The 16,459-nt window shown below is 35.1% G+C and overlaps 1 protein-coding gene and 1 long non-coding RNA gene across 7 annotated transcripts in view; one reads left to right on the top strand and one right to left on the bottom strand.

Annotated features, from left to right (window-relative positions):
* The first annotated feature begins 2,396 nt into the window (after positions 1–2,396).
* The window catches only part of LOC125049163 (glutathione hydrolase 1 proenzyme-like), a 39,656-nt gene continuing 25,593 nt past the window's right edge, over positions 2,397–16,459 (top strand). The window contains exons 1-2 of one of the 6 annotated variants that reach the window (XM_047648304.1): positions 2,397–2,555; positions 5,098–5,172. In XM_047648304.1, coding sequence (XP_047504260.1) covers positions 5,108–5,172 — 65 coding nt within the window. In that variant the 5' untranslated portion in view covers positions 2,397–2,555; positions 5,098–5,107. Of the gene's footprint in view, positions 2,556–5,097; positions 5,173–15,952; positions 16,058–16,459 lie in introns of those variants that run through there. The other 5 variants (XM_047648299.1, XM_047648303.1, XM_047648301.1 and 2 more) reach the window with 5 other exon arrangements.
* LOC125049166 lies at positions 7,623–10,919 on the bottom strand. The gene is made up of 3 exons (XR_007116956.1): positions 10,905–10,919; positions 10,625–10,830; positions 7,623–7,672 (listed from the first exon to the last, which is right to left on the bottom strand). It is a non-coding gene; the product is annotated as an uncharacterized LOC125049166 (long non-coding RNA).

Here is a 16,459-nt window from a genome sequence, read left to right as displayed (position 1 = left end):
TTTTTTTTTTTAAGACAATTCACACCAATTGACCTAGTCCCATGCTAAGCTGGTGAAGCTTGTGTTATGGGTACTAGGCAACGGATATACATACATATTATAGATAGATATACATATAAATACATATTTAAACACCCAAGACCTAAGAACAACACCAAATGTTCATCACATCGATGTTCGCCTCAGCCGGGGATCGAACCCGGGACCCATGGATTCGCAGTCAGGGGTACTAACCACTAGACCAATGAGTCGTCGAAACGTCGTTTATAACAAAAGAACTACTAAAACATTTGCGTATGAACAAAAGCAAAGTGCGATAACTGATTATTGTTCTTTTGTAACGATATGCTTTTGTTTTAATATTTAGATTTCATCTTGGTTGCACTTACGTCGATAATAAATATTTTCAAATATATTAACGCAATTTGGCAATTTGCCCACTATCGGTATCACTCAACAACAAGTGAGCCTCCTACCCGATTGCACCTGTTCTATAAAAAAAAATGTTCGTGCGTACAAAGTACACATGTCAGAAGTGAAATTTCTTTGGCAAACTAATTTTTAAGTCTTGTTCGTAATATAAAAATCTAAAACTTTAGATTAAAGGCTTAAAGGGAGGCAAAAAGGAAGATATGTTAGGAATTAAATGAATTTAAGTGTCATTAAAAGTGTAGAAAATTAATACAAATTATAAACTTAATTTATTTCTACGATAATAAAAACACGTGGCATTTTAATTTACAATTCGTTCGTTAAACAAATTATTTTGCATAAAATATAAATTACTATATTTCATAAATTCTCATTACGAAATTTTAATTTTAGAAAAAGATTTTCTATAATGTAATTCACCCTTCTCACTCTCTCCCACCCTTTTCTTCGACAAAAACGCTGCACATCTTCGTGACGTTTTTTAAAATTTTTACCCTCATGCGCCTAAAGAAGTTTCACTTCAAAAATTAAACTAGTCACATATCTATATGTGATTTTAATTGATTTAAATTTCTTTAAAAAATTCACGCGTGAATCTTTAAAACGAAACAACATAGTAATTATATTGATTTCCTTTTAATATTATTAGCACGTACTTTACGTTCTTAGTATGAAAGGTTTTTTGCTTTATGAATACCGCAATTTATCGCTGACTTATGACGACGATGTGTATAGATACAAGAAAAATCTGATTCCATCCAAATATTTGTTTTAAAATATAGTTCAAGATTCCTCTTATCATATCTTAAATTTATTTACCATACATTATCTCTAATATGTAGGATTAAAAAATTCTTTTATGACCATTACAATGTCATTATTAGTTTAAATAAAAATAAGCTTCAACAAAATATATTTCCACGTTACAAAAAGTGAAGAACGAAACGCTATTTACTATTTCAGTATATATATAAATTACAAATAGTTCTGACTTAATTGAAATTTCACTACACACTTAGTTAAATATCTCAATTTTCGCTTGTTCGGAAGGCCATCAACGGTAAGTACTATGTAAATTAGAAATTCTTTGTATTGATAAATTGAGGAAACTTCAATAACATTTTGTCGCGTTAAATAATGACTTTAGAATTAGTTATTTGCAATGTTTATAAGTGAATTAAATCATAGTGATTTCCCCGAATTGCTTAAAATATTAATTTTAGATACACCCGATTATAGAACTCATCATACTTCACTGTTTAATATCCCCCCCTATTATAGTACAAATTATGCTCAAAATAATATATGTACATACTTACTTATACGTATTGTACATCTGTTTGATAAGCACGCGAGTCCCGACTCATCCTTTATTAATATAGCTCCAAAACCTGATTAAAGGAATAAGCAATACGAATGGATTTTAAGGACCATAAAAAACGTACACTAACACCCACCCCACTCATTGCACATTCCCACACACACTTCAACAGAAAAATTCCTAGTCATGTCGTATATATATGGTGTAATCTGTTTTGGCTAAAGTTTTAATTGTTTTTTTTAAACTGTAGAAAAAGAAATTGGAATTTTCAATTCTTTAATTTGAACCCCAAACCCCAAACCTTAATTACACGTATTAAATATAAAATACACATAAAACAAAACATTGCTATGATTATATTATTCTTTTTGAATAAGTAAATTAAAAAAGTCATAGTCCATAGATCGCGTTAAGACTCGACTCTGAATCTTAAAACAGTCTCAAAGAACGTTGGAACATGTCGGTTGATAGTTTATATGTATACCTACTGATCTTATACGTATAAATGAAATTTTAGTTCATCATACAAACATATATCAAATATTGTTCAGTTAAAGCAAATAAAATTTTAATTGAATAACCGCTCAACGACTCGGTCAATCCAGATTCCAGTCGGGCAACAATCGTGAACCCTTGTAACAAAAAATACATGCTCACGTCTCATCGCGTCTCCGGCGGGCGCGCGCGTACCGCAAATCGTAAATTCTACAATTCCAAATTTAAATTAAGCGGATATTCGAATTTTAAAATTGAACAGTGGTGTGTAGTGAAAGTGTATTTGGAAACAGTGAAAACTTGATAAGTGAGTAGTTTTGTCGTTGATTGGGTTTTCTTGTTTGATAAGACTCAATATTTCTTATATACAAACCATTTTATTACGATCGATTTTTATTTGAATTAAATTTTTATGACTACCTGTTAAACCTCTGTATATCGATTTGTTTGGGCAATATGATGTATTATATTAATCTAGTATATGAACTGTAAATTAATTTAAGAAATTGGTATTTCTAACATAACGTAAAAAGAATTAATTAAAAATTTAATTACATTATGTTAACGACATAGTTACCTTGGTAAATTAAGTTTTTTAATGACCTAAAGAATAAGTTAGTTTAGGTTTCCACTTGGACTTATTTACATATTAATTATGAAGTACAGTGTGTATTGTCATCCTATTAGTACATATGTCTAATCAATAAAAATATATATATTACCTTCCCTGTTTTAATATATATAATGAGCAGGTTATGTTTATATTTAGTCGACAGAAACTTCACGGAAAATCATAGCATGTTCTTGGAAAATCCGAGACAAGAAAACGATAATTGATTCATCGAAGACATAGACAATGGAAAATTTATTTTCATTTGTTTTCAATATTTTCCCTTTGTGACTTCGAGACAATAATTAAAAATAGCTCTGTATAGGCATAAAATATTGTGAAATATCGATAAATACGTTTAGTGTAATAAAATGTTTATCGTTCAAAAACTTTATAAAAAATCCACAAACTTACACTAAATTCTTTCTTTCTTTTGTTTTTTCATTTTTTTATTGATAAGGCGGCAAACGGGCAGTAGGCTCACCTGATTTTAAGTGATACCGCCGTTCATGGACTATCAAAGTCAAAGGGCTCGCGAGTGCGTTGCCGGATTTATAAAAATTGGTACACTCTTTTCTTGAAGGGAAGTTTTTAGTGTTGCTTCTCCCGGAATACGTTTTATCTAACGTTGTGTTATCTTGAATCATTAACACTATTAACATACTGATTAGTTTTTTTATCTAGCATGAGATGGTTCGGCTTCAGCATTAAGTATGATAATTTCTTGGAAACATGCTAATGACACTTAACTAATCTTTGTAAACAAACATATTTACTGAAAAAAATATATATGAAAATAAGGTTGGTATCAAGCACGAAGCCTTCTTTTGCCTCAGAATAATGTATATTATAAGTAATAGTAATATTATAAGTTGTTAAAATCCAACAGTCAGCGATTTTTTTTAATTTTTATTTAAACAACTAAATCCCATTATAGTTTTTGTCTATGACTAAATTATAACCTAATATAAAACACTTATTGTATTTTGTGTTTAAACCCCCTATATAGTAATTTAATTAAATATTTTCCTCTTTTTTACTGTACCTATTTAAATTTCCGATTTCCCTAAAGCATTAAAAATCCCTATTATTTTCCACTATTCACGTTATATTTGCTTATATACCAATAATATATGACACTACAAACAATTATGTTATGTAATGTCTTGAGGTGACTGCACTGATCTTATCCAATGTGTCTCGAAAGTGAGATTTACCTTGACCATTATTGGTACATCACTCACCTTTGCTCCACCCAGCTCCACCTAGTCCTACATCATCAATGTATTGTGTTTGTGACTACAAATATGTTACGATATTCACTGAACCATTAAACATTCCATAAACAATTGTTGTTACTACGAATAACAGATGGCGCTTAACTAAGTTGTTTGATTTTTACATCATGCAGTTATGAACGATATTGTTTTGTTTAACTTAAAATGTTTTAATAATAATAAATTCCATGGAGGGTATATGATTAAGCGGTTTATGCTAATGATATAATGCTTAAGTGAATCTAGTAAGTAAAGTTATATAATAACAATTAAGTACGTTATTTTATAGTGGTACTGGATGGATACTGTGTAATTCCGCAATATTCCCAGAGATGGCGCTTAGTTACAATTAATACATATAATATTATTTTTACATCGTCGACGAAACGGAATTTTTTTTTACTCGAATTTTAATTTATATGTGTAATAACAGGAGCAGTGTTGGCCTAGTGGCTTCAGCATGCGACTCTCATACCTGAGGTCGTAGGTTCGATCCACGCACCAATGGACATTCTTTCTATGTGCGCTTATAACATTTGCTCGAACGGTGAAGGAAAACATCGTGAGGACATGCCTTAGACCCAAAAAGTCGACGGCGAGTGTCAGGCACTGGAGGCTGATCACCTACTTGCCTATTAGATTTACGAATGATCATGAAACAGATTCAGAAATCTGAGGCCAAGACCTAAAGAGGTTTTAGCGCCACTGGTTTTTATTTTTATTTTTTTATGTGTAATAACAAGCAAACCTTTTCCCTAAAATTTAAATACTCTGTTTATAACATTTTCGTTACATCCAATTACATTACACTATACTTTGAATATAAAATAAATCAAAAAATCTTCATACGCATAATATACCTAGTGATCTTTCAATACAAATTAAGTATCGGGCTAAAGTGACTAAATAATACCAACATATTATTTGCTTTATATTAATAAAGCCAACGTTTGTTATTTCAGGAGGCTTAAAATGACGATTCAAAGAATGACGATAACGGAGGGAAGGAATGTTACCGCCAGAAATTGTTGTGCAAGGTCAGTGGAATGAAATATTTATGGTATTCATTAGTGTATTTTTCATAATTAAATGTGACCTTAGTAATAAATAACAACGCCTGAAATAACCAGTAAAACTGAGGGATAATGAAAAGGAGTTTGGTGATTAACGATTTTTCATCATCACCAATGACTGTACAACTCCTTTCGGCCTTAGCCATCGCAATCTATCTCGTGCGTCTTGCGTCCAATTTCGAACACCTATTGTTTCGAGGTCCTTGACAACTCCATCCCACCAACGCAGCATCGGTCTGCTGGGTTTCGCCACCAGGTTGTAAATTCATTGAGTTTCTGTAGCATTTTATGACTTGTACTATGATGGCGTCGTCAAGGATATTATAAACGCCAACACGGTCCTCGCAAACAGGGCCAATATTTCTTTGACGAATCTTCCGTTCGAAAATAAGGAGAGCAAGCTCTTTCTTCTTGCTAAGCACCTATCACCCTTGTTAAGAAGGACGGGGGTTGTTTAAATTGCATAAAAATAATAATAACATAATATAAATACCCCGGTAGGTACTTTTTTTACTTAGACTGTATAATTTATTAAAAGGTTTCACCATCATTTACGTACCTATAATAGGTATTTGAAATAAAGTTTCAACAATAATTTGAAAAGCATTTTTATATCAGATTGGTATAAAGTATATATCATATACATATATTTGTCTTAAAGTCGTCAATTATATATACTTATATGGGCATTGTATGTAGATAAATATAGAGGTTTGCAACGATGGAATAATTTTAAATTTTGTTTTGTTTCATATCTCACTGGTTTACGACAAATGATAATAATTTTTATTTTTATAACAAGGCAATAACTTGCAGTTTCTCGATTAGTTTATGGTTTGATTATTAACGATAACCATGCGTCAGCCGATTGCCAAAAGTATGAGTTGTATAAAGAAAGTTGTACCTTACCCTTGACTACATGTTTAGAAATTGCCCATTGCTAAACTAGGGTTGCTTCAATCATCAATTAACAGTCGTATGCAGTGTGAAAAAATTATCTCTTACGTTAGCTAATATTTAAACGTACAGGCTGTCGAAAAAACATAAGTTCAATATAAATTAATAGAATAAATACTTACAAAATAACAAAATGTCACTCCTAGCATTTCATTTTATCTGTGAACGAAAGTCTAAGAAATTACTATTCATTAGTCACATAATGCCTGTTATACCATCGATGCGATCTTCCTGCACTTCTGTAAGAAATATTGTTAAAACATATAATACAAACATAAACTAACAAAACATAAACATATTCTTATATTTGTTTCCTTACTTTAGCGAATCAATTGTAACGAAGTAAAATCTTCTTCTTCTTTTAGTGCCTCTCCATTACTGGAGGTTGGGCGTCAGTATCTTGAAGCGTGTCTTGTCCTGTGCCAGATGCAGCAACTCTTTCGCAGTTGCAATACCCGTCCATTCTCTAACGTTGCGAAGCCATGATTTCATCCTCTTACCAACACGCCGTTTACCCTGGATTTTACCTATTATAATTAATTGAAGGAGGTGATAGCGGTCATGGCGCAACACGTGGCCCAGGTACGCAACTTTCCGTTGTTTAATGTTCTGCAAAAGTTTTTTCGACATTCCAACTCGTTTCAGAACCTTCTCGTTAGAGATCTTCTGGATCCAGCTTATTCGAAGCATGCGACGATAGCACCACATCTCAAATGCTTCTAAGCGCCGGCATCTTCTTTAATTGTCCAAGCTTCACAGCCGTACAGAACAATTGGCCATATGTAACAAAGGAAAAGTCGGACTCGGAGTTTAATGGTCAAGTGACGGCAGCACAAAACTTTCTTCATTTTGTTGAAAGATCCTCGGGCAATTTCGATTCGAGACCTAATTTCCTGATCAGGATTCCAATTATATAATAATTGTTCTTTAAATTCTATAATAAAAACCCACCAAAACGCTCTATTCAAGATGGCGTCGCACCAGACCCTTTAACAGATATCAAATATTTAGTGCGTTAATTGTCATTCAGGTTATAATAATCTAAAAGTGTGCTTTGACATTGTGGTTTCGAATGATCTGTGACTTTTCATATCACATGATTGACGTATAAAAATCGATATTTTTAGTCTTTATTATTAGATTTTTTACAAGTTATTCTACTCTATAACACTTTTTAAAATCCTATTTTATACAAATAACTCTTATAACACTTTTTTTCATACTGTGATATAGCCATAGGGTTAGGGGTTAGGGTTGAAGGACTACTTTCTCCGCAATTAGACTCGAGGTTGGTCCGTTGTGCGTACGAGTCCTGGCTAATTTAGCCAGCCTAGCTCCTTCCAGAAGCACAGAAGTCTCCTGGGCACTTCACAGGCTTCCCGGAGCGACCTCACCGTTCCGAGGATTTTTTCACGTTGGTTAGCCACAGCCTCGCATTCCAGGACTACGTGGGTGACTGTTTCCTCTGCGCTGAAACAGCCTCTGCACAGGGGGCTGTCTGTCGCGCCTAGGATAAAAAGATGTTTATTTAGGATGCAATGACCCGTTATTGTCCCTATCATTATTTTAAGGTTGGTTCTATTTAAGTTAAGTAGTCGCTTTGTCAGTTGCGGGTTTACTGCTGGCAGAGCCACTTTGGACTGTCTGCAGGCCGCACCATGCGACCATCGTTGTTGCTGGAGTTCAGCGGATCTCTGGCGAATCCAGGTTCGCACCAGCGAGAAGGGCAAAGGAAGGAGCGGATACGGGCCAGCAGGCATCATTCCGGAGCCTCTTCTCGCAAGCTCGTCCGCAGCATCATTGCCGAGAGATCCACTGTGTCCCTTTATCCACTGCAAGGTAACCCTATTGGTTCGGGTTATGACCTCCAGTGCTTCATGACACTCCAGTATTAGTTTGCTGTTGGTTTTTTTGTTTCCGAGCGCCATCAGCACGGATGCACTGTCGGATACGAATTTAATGCAAAAGTCATTAATCCCTAGCCGCTGCACGGCTCTGGCTGCTTCGGTTAAGGCGACACATTCACATTGAAAGATCGTGCTCTGTGTGCCCAAGGGTAGGTGTATGTTGATGTTGAGATCAAGAGAGAATATGCCAGCGCCTGAGCCAGATCCTGTTTTGGATCCATCTGTATATATACGTAGCTCATTTACGGTCGACCGATCATGTTCCTCTTCTCTCAGTTGTATAAGATATTACCTGTTAAATATTAATTGGTTAGTGATTCTATCACAGGGCGCAGCAATAAGAGGTTGATACTCTATTGCCCTGTTGAGAATCGCTGTGTGTGCACTGTAGTGATTTTTTCCCCATAGATCCAGTACCATAAGCCTGATAGCAGCCAGGGCTGCCTCCTGCTGTATGTGTAGGTCCAGGGGTAAGATCTGCAGGGCCATCTCCATTGCTGCAGTTGGTGTTGTTTTCATGCAACCGCTAGCAGCGGACAAAGCAAGCCTTTGGAAGCGTCCGAGTTTGATAATTGCCGTTTGAAGTTCTGTTCTGGGCCACCAAACAAGGGCTCCATAGGCTAGCATTGGCCTAATTATGGCAGTGTATATCCATAATGTTATCTTAGGCGATAAGCCCCATTTCACGCCTAGCATCTTTTTGCATTGATAAAAGGCGATCGTTGCTTTGTTTAGTTTGTGTTCTAGATGTTTGTTCCAGAGCAGTTTACTGTCCAAAATCACACCTAGGTACTTGATTTCATACTTGAGTATGAGTTCAGTGTTGAAGAGTTTCGGAAGTTTGTACGGTCCAAGAACTCTTCGGTTGGTAAAAAGTATTAGTTCTGTTTTTGATGGGTTGACAGATAAGTCGTGCTTATTGCACCATCTCTCAATCACTTTGAAAGCTCTTCTCATGAGGTCACATAAGGTGCTTTCAAAGTTCCCAGATATCAAGATAGCTATGTCATCAGCATATCCCACAGTGTAGAGATTGTCAGCGTTGAGTTCTGTGATTAGTTCATTAACCACAAGGTTCCACAGTAGCGGCGATAGAACACCTCCCTGCGGACATCCTCTGCTGACAATGCCTCGTGTTGTGGAGTTTACCGTGAACTGTATAGCTCGTTGTTTTAGCATGTTGTTTATCCATTCTATAAGGGTTGATGGTACTCCACATAACCTTAGTGCTCTGGTTATACTCGTGAAGTTTGTTTTGTCAAAAGCACCTTCGATGTCAATGAATGCATCAAGGGTTGACTGCTTTAACTTCAGGGAGTTGCCAATGCGAGACACGACGTTGTGGAGTGATGAGTCCGTTGATTTGCCCGAGCTATAGGCATGTTGATTAGGATGTAGGAATTTGGATAGCGATACCCGGCTGCGTATCTCCAGGTCTCCTAGCCTCTCCATCGTTTTTAAGAAGAATGAAGTAAGGCTAATAGGCCTGAAGGACTTCGCTTGGGTATAGTCCTCTTTACCTGGTTTTGGGATGAATATGATTTTTACTTCTCTCCATTTCAAGGGTATGTATCGGTGGGCTATACAGGCTCGAAAGACAGAGACAAGATAGTCTACTATTAAGTTCCCACTCCATCTTAGTAGACCTGGGAAGATGCCGTCCAAACCAGCCGCTTTGAATGGAAGGAAGGAGTTGATTGCCCACGTTACTTTTTCATTAGTGATTATTTTGTGAGCTACTTGCCAGTCTGAGCTGTCGGTGGCTCTCTCTGAGTATGGTTGCCAGGCCTGTTCGTTGGCAATTATGCAACCCGGAAAGTGTGTTGCCAGTAGTAGTTCACATGTTTCTGAATCAGTTTTTGTAAATGAGTTGTCAGGTTTTTTAAGACAACCGATCGAGTGATTGGGCTCTCTGGAGAGGCATGATTTCACCCTGGTTGCCTGGTTGTTGGTTTCAATACTGGTGCAGAAGTGTCTCCAACACTCCTGCTTCCTAGTACGTAAAAGTTTTTTGAATCGCCTTCTCGCGACCGTGTACTTGTCCCAGTCGGTGGGTAACCGTGTGTTCATTGCTCTATTGAACAGCTTCCTGACCTTCCGTCGGTGTCTCTCCAGTTCGGGGCACCACCAGTTATGTCTCCCTCCCCATCTTGGTATGGTAAGGGGACACGACCGTTCATAGCTTGTCAGGAGTAGGGACGTTAGGTTGTTTACATGTTTGTCTATGTCTTGTATATTTATGGTGGTTGGTATCGATAGTTTGTCTACCTCGGAGCTGATAAGTTTATAAAATTTTACCAAATCGGTTCTCCGCGGTATACGTCTAGGTTGAGGTTTAGGTAGCTCCCCTTTGATTGCAAAGCGGATCCACCTATGATCCGAGCATGATAACTCGTTGGATACGTGCCAGTCCTGTATGTGATCTGACAGACCAGCAGTTACCATTGTTAAATCAATAATAGTTTGCGAACGCGCGTTGATAAAAGTTGGTTTTGAGCCATTGTTTGCCAAGATAAGGTTATTGCTAAGTATAAAATTAAGCATATCCTCACCTCGAGTGTTGGTACTAGCGTTACCCCATAACGTGTGGTGCGCATTGGAGTCCGCCGCGATGATTAGCTCCAGTTTCTCCCTCTCACAGTAGTCAGCCAGAAGGCCGAGTTCTGGAGTGGGCACGTCCTCGTCACCTGGTAAGTAGGCGGACGCCAGGACGACGTCTGGTTGATTGTCTCTGCGTAACCTAATAGCTGTAAGGTTCCTTGAACAGAGTTCGTTTATTAAAAATTCTGGTACATGTTTAGGCAAGATTATGCAAGTCCTAGGGTTACTTACGGAGGTATCCAGTAAAAGTTTACCACCGGTGCTGCCCAGGCCACATATCTTGCCATTCCTGTGATATAGCCATATAGGTATGTGATTTTTTTAAGCTATTGCATAGATTTTATCGCGGGTTTTGAGCGCGGCGACCGAATCAAGAAATTCCGTAACGAAATAAACCTAACACACGTTAGAGCGGGACAGAACGCATACTGCGTCTCACATCGGTTTAGCGTGATCGGATAGGCGTGTTAGTCTGAGTCTGGTTGAGTGGTAGATTGAATTAATATCAGAGAAAAGACTTGAATTAATATCAAAGAAAAAAAAATACTGCAAAAATAAATAAATAATTATATTGCATAAGTATATAAAAGATGCTATTATGATGCAATAGCTTTACCGCGGCAGTCCCCGAGTGCACAACATATTAATTTTTTCTATTTTTATAACAAGTTTTAAACCTGAATTTGTCCTGACTTCTCTTAAAAAAATCGACAGTTGGTCTATAGATATAAAAGTGACGCCCATTTATTGATATGATATTTAGATATAGATATGATTATTATTAGATATCCATTCTTTACTGGGCGAACATAACATCTATGTATATTTATTATGGCTCTTCCTTCACATTCATGTTTAGATATTTGTTATCTTTTGTCTTTTTGTATTGGAACGTGTTTAAAACCACACCATACTTGGCCCTTGAATACAATTGGAGATTGTGGTTTCTACAGCCGAATGACGATCACATACGATTGATTTTACACTTCGTTTCATCATTACACGCTTTTATTGACGTAATCGGATGTAACGCGTGCAAGTAGATTATTATATTTAATGAATGAATATGACGTAATATAAAAATTACTGACTTATCGCCTGTGGGGATTAATTATCACTCTTGAAGATTATTACAGTACTAATATCGCTAATTAACAACAGGAATGAAAAAACTGTCACATGGTGTACATTTTCTGGAATAAAAGGAAAATTTCCATAACTTCAAAAATTAAAAAAAAAAATCATGTCAAAAAGTCATGTATGACTTAATTTTTTTTTTTAATTTTTCTGATAACTGGTGTGGCATTACCTATGAGAAAATTTCGACTTGACGTCGACTTTTGGAACACCCTGTATATGAGGGTTAGAGGGAAAAGGGTGAAAATTAAGGATTTTATGCATATTAATGACAAATTTAAAAAAAATATCATAAAAATCAGTCAAGCCGTTTCGAAGGAGTTTGGTTAAACAGATTAGCATACTCCATTAAAATATCTTTATTTTATAGGAACGAAGTTCCTTACGGCAGGCTTGGAGGAGATAGGGATTTTGCTGCGCGACCGAACTGAAAAAAATGTGATAGTAAAACCCGTGAGAAACCCGAAAGAAAAAGTCCGTGGAATAAACCCGTTAAATGAGACGTGCGCAGGCGCGACAGTCGTATACACAAGCGAGTATTGCGCAATATTTTTTAGTCTGTGTTTTATACTTTATAATTCTTTTCCAGATGTTACTTTAATGCTAAAGGTTTTTCCTCGGCGGATGTAATGCCACGCCCACGCCCGTAGTAGATAGCCCGTTTATTGCCTTATATTTTGCCCATCATTATGAGCTGCAACAAGTCGTATCGGTGATGAGTCAAAACATATCCAAGATAACGAACCGGCAATGCATGAACCGACGATTGTATATCTCTGCACTTATGGGAACATTTAGGGATAAAAAGAGCCTTATGAATTCCTACTCCTGACCGAAAATCTTTATTGATATCAAATATAATTAAAATTCAAAGACCTCTCAGCTCAGTTAAGATCTAAGTAAGTCAGCGTTGTTTAGCCCTAAGTATGACTCTCATATATGTAAAATGTATTGGATTTCGACATACGGGATCATAAGTTTAAGTTCCTTCATACTGATTCGGCCACCTTACAATATCCTATTAGTCCATTGAAAAGTTACATTTGGGGTTGCGTTTTTTAGAGGACGCAATTTTATTTTTTTGATGTGTAGAGAAGTGTTTGAGAATTTAATTTGCAACAAAAAATGTTAACAAATTTTTTTTTATCAAATAAATAGTTTAAGAGATATATCGTAAATACCATTTCAACCCCTATTTCCAAGATGGCGGCCGTGGGACAAGGGTGGCAACCCCACAAACTTGTTTTTAGCTTTACACTGACATAACCTACCCTACACATCAAAAAAATGAAATTGCGTCCTCTAAAAAACGTAAGGTAAGGCCTAAAAATGTAACATTTCAATGGACTATATGTGTCACCGTAAAATTGTAAATACCGTTAGATTGTAATCTATCTCGCGAGATTATAAACTGTCGAAAGATTGTAAACCTCAACGAACTGCTTACAATTTAACGTATTATTATTTCGTAGTTACATGAAATTGTTGGAAAGTAAAATTAATCTGTAATTGACCAAAGAAGTTTGAATGATAACTAAGTTAGTGTAGTACAATCTACCGAATAATAATACGTTAAATTGTAAGCAGTAAGCTGAGGTTCACAATCTTTCGACAGTTTATAATCTCGCGAGATAGATTACAATCTAACGGTGTTTACAATTTTACGTTAACATATGCACTCTATTGCATTACTATCGGAGATTTGAACACGATTGGAGCATTACGAGAGGAGACCCAGGTTGATGCCCTCCGAGGTACGGAATTATTTAAACACCTTTAGTTTCACGATTTTTTGTTAGTAGATCGCAATGATGTATTTTAATGGGCGATTTCAAACTGAGGCGTTATAATCACCGTAGTACTGAATTTTATATAACAGTATAAATAAATTATATAAATGATTTTTATTCGTAATCTAAAAATGTTAGACGTTAAACAAGTAATATTTAATACGTCCTTCAATACTAACAAAAAACTTAAACTCGTTACGTGAATAAATCAAATGACCTTTACAAGTTTATTAAAGCAATTTGAAAATAATTACAAACGTTAATATATATATAATATTTTTTTGTTAAGTTTGATTCTCAGTGAATCAAAATGTTACATAAAAAAAAATTTTTGAATTCAAGAAAAAATGCTTGTTAAAAATTTGTGGAAGATATTAAAAATGAAAGTATCCACAATCTGAAATGAAATGAAAGTATCTTATTGTGGAATGTGGATACAGTCCTAAATACGGTGAAACGGTTTGCCTTAGCTCACTTAAATGGGCTACATAACCATGTGTATACCGTGGCAATCCAACTTCTTGACAACAGGAACAAGACGCCTAAAGAGAACTTAACCTTTTGAGTTAATACCTAGTTTATTAACTCAAAAGGTTTAAGCTATTGACTAGTATTGTAGAAAATTAAATCAAAATAATATTACTTATAAGCTTTTTTTATACATAATTTAATTAAATTTTTTTTAATGCTAGTAAGTTTATTTACACAAATACAGTATTTACAATTTTCTTAACCTATGAAGTAATAATTAAAATAAATAAAATGAGTAAAAACTTATAAGCTTAATTATTGTATAGGCTAGATTGTAGCATGTAAATATTTCAAGAACTTTATTTCTCATTAAAAAAAAAGTATTTTATTTACATGAGAAACTTAATATGTACGAACGAGATACGCGTCGCCATCAGCCGTCCCAATTTTAGTCTACTAGGCTCATTCTGATATGTATCTTTAATGCCCTTTTGAATTGGTTAAAAGCGCTAATATTACGAATTTAGACGATAATTGATTAAATAATTGCACACCCTCATACTTTAATTCTTCAAATAATTAGTACACGGCTTCGGCAAAATAAGCAAACTCGCTCGACGAGTAGCGGTGTGTTTGATTTTTGAAGTTATGATATTGGCGCGTTAGGGAAAAATGATGAGAGTAAATTTTTACGATGCGCGCACACCGTCACAAAAAACCGACACCCTGAAGTTAGCTATAGTCAACATTTAAGTTTTTTTCTATTGTTGGTGCCGCTTTTTCAATAAACGTTGAATAAAAATTTTGGAAAAGATTTTTGTTTAGTTACGCCAAGAAGTATAACTTCTAACGCGTGTACATAAGTACACACACGTTTTTTTTAAATGATAAGCTACTATGGAGCTATAATAAAGTCGCACTCTTTTTTGTGAACTTTATACTAATAAGAAAAACGAGTCTGTGACACGCCTTTGCAGTACGAAATACTATGTTGTCTAGTTACTAATTAGGTATTAAATTATACTATTAGAAAGGAAAAATACACGTTTTGTAGTAACACGTATGAATCCAGTTTAAATGTATTTTCTTATTAGATCAAGTCACCTTGCCCCTCGAGAAATTCACCATGACACATGGCTTTTGAGGAAGTGGTGAATACGAGTTTGCAAAATAAGGCTTATTTCACAAGATTGCGCAGAGGTTTAGTGAAAACTGTACACATGTTAAACCCTAAATCAGTGTTTCCCAACATGGGGCCCATTGATTTTGATTGTTAGATTCGAAAATTTCTCAAAATTATTTGGAATTCAAATTTTTCATTATATGTTTTGAAAAATTAATTACTGTGTCCTATAAACCTATTATTTAACAAGAGAGTAAGTAAGAGTTTCTTAAATGAACAATGGCCGCTTCGAGATTGGGCCATTTTCCACCTATATCAAGTCTCAATCTCTACGTCATACTTCAAAAACAGAATTTAAAACTAGATTTACGTGTGTTGTGTATTTTTGTTTTAAATGAAAATAATTGTTTATAAAATAGACAATCATTTTCCGGAAAAAAACGTAATACTTTTTTTTTTTCGTTATGTCATATTTAGTTCCTTTCATAATCTGTGCATGCATATTACTTGTACAAAATCTTTCACATCTGCCAGGCGTCCCGTGACGTTTATTTAATATTCGAGAGCTTTACCGTAACGATACACATAGTCAACCTAATAAATCTTTTATTTGCAAAGAAAAGTGATAAACAATATGAATGAATGAAAGCCTAAGTCACTTAAGGAAACAACCACTTCCGGTCGTGTATAAACGCCTAAGTATGGTCAGAAAAGCCTTGTAGTAATTTCTCGTTAGCGTAATAAATCAGTTACGATCTATATTCCGGTGTGGTGTGACGTTTCCTACGTCAAATACGTGTATTAACGTGTTTGAATTTTGTGTTTGTGTCCAGTGTTGAATAGGCTCTGGTATAGATTAAAATGTATTTATAAACTAAAGAATTTTGGAATTTAGGAACTAAAGAGCAAACATTCAAAACGTGATCACAGTTAAAAAAAATCTTAATTTATTAAAAATTTAAAAGGCCGGCAACACACTCGCGAGCCCTCATTGAGAGTGTCCATGGGCGGCACTTAGCAATAGGGCAGGTGAGGCTCCTGCCCGTTTGCCCCCTGTTCTTTATTATTTTTTTTTAAATCATTATGGATTTATTACGATATACACATCCAGGCAACCCATATAAAGTGAAGTAAAAAAGATTTAAAACAAAATTTTCATAAAATTATCATAAATTATTATTATATTCAGACAATTTATGATAATAATTATACCTTTACATGACTTTCTTATTGAACAAAGACAATTTGGCAAAAAAACAGCAAAC

Source organism: Pieris napi, chromosome 4 (assembly GCF_905475465.1).
Source record: "Pieris napi chromosome 4, ilPieNapi1.2, whole genome shotgun sequence".
In the NCBI taxonomy this organism is placed as follows: Eukaryota; Metazoa; Arthropoda; class Insecta; order Lepidoptera; family Pieridae; genus Pieris; species Pieris napi.
The sequence above is the reverse complement of the archived record's forward strand: the minus strand, read 5'-3'. Positions and strand labels throughout refer to the sequence as shown.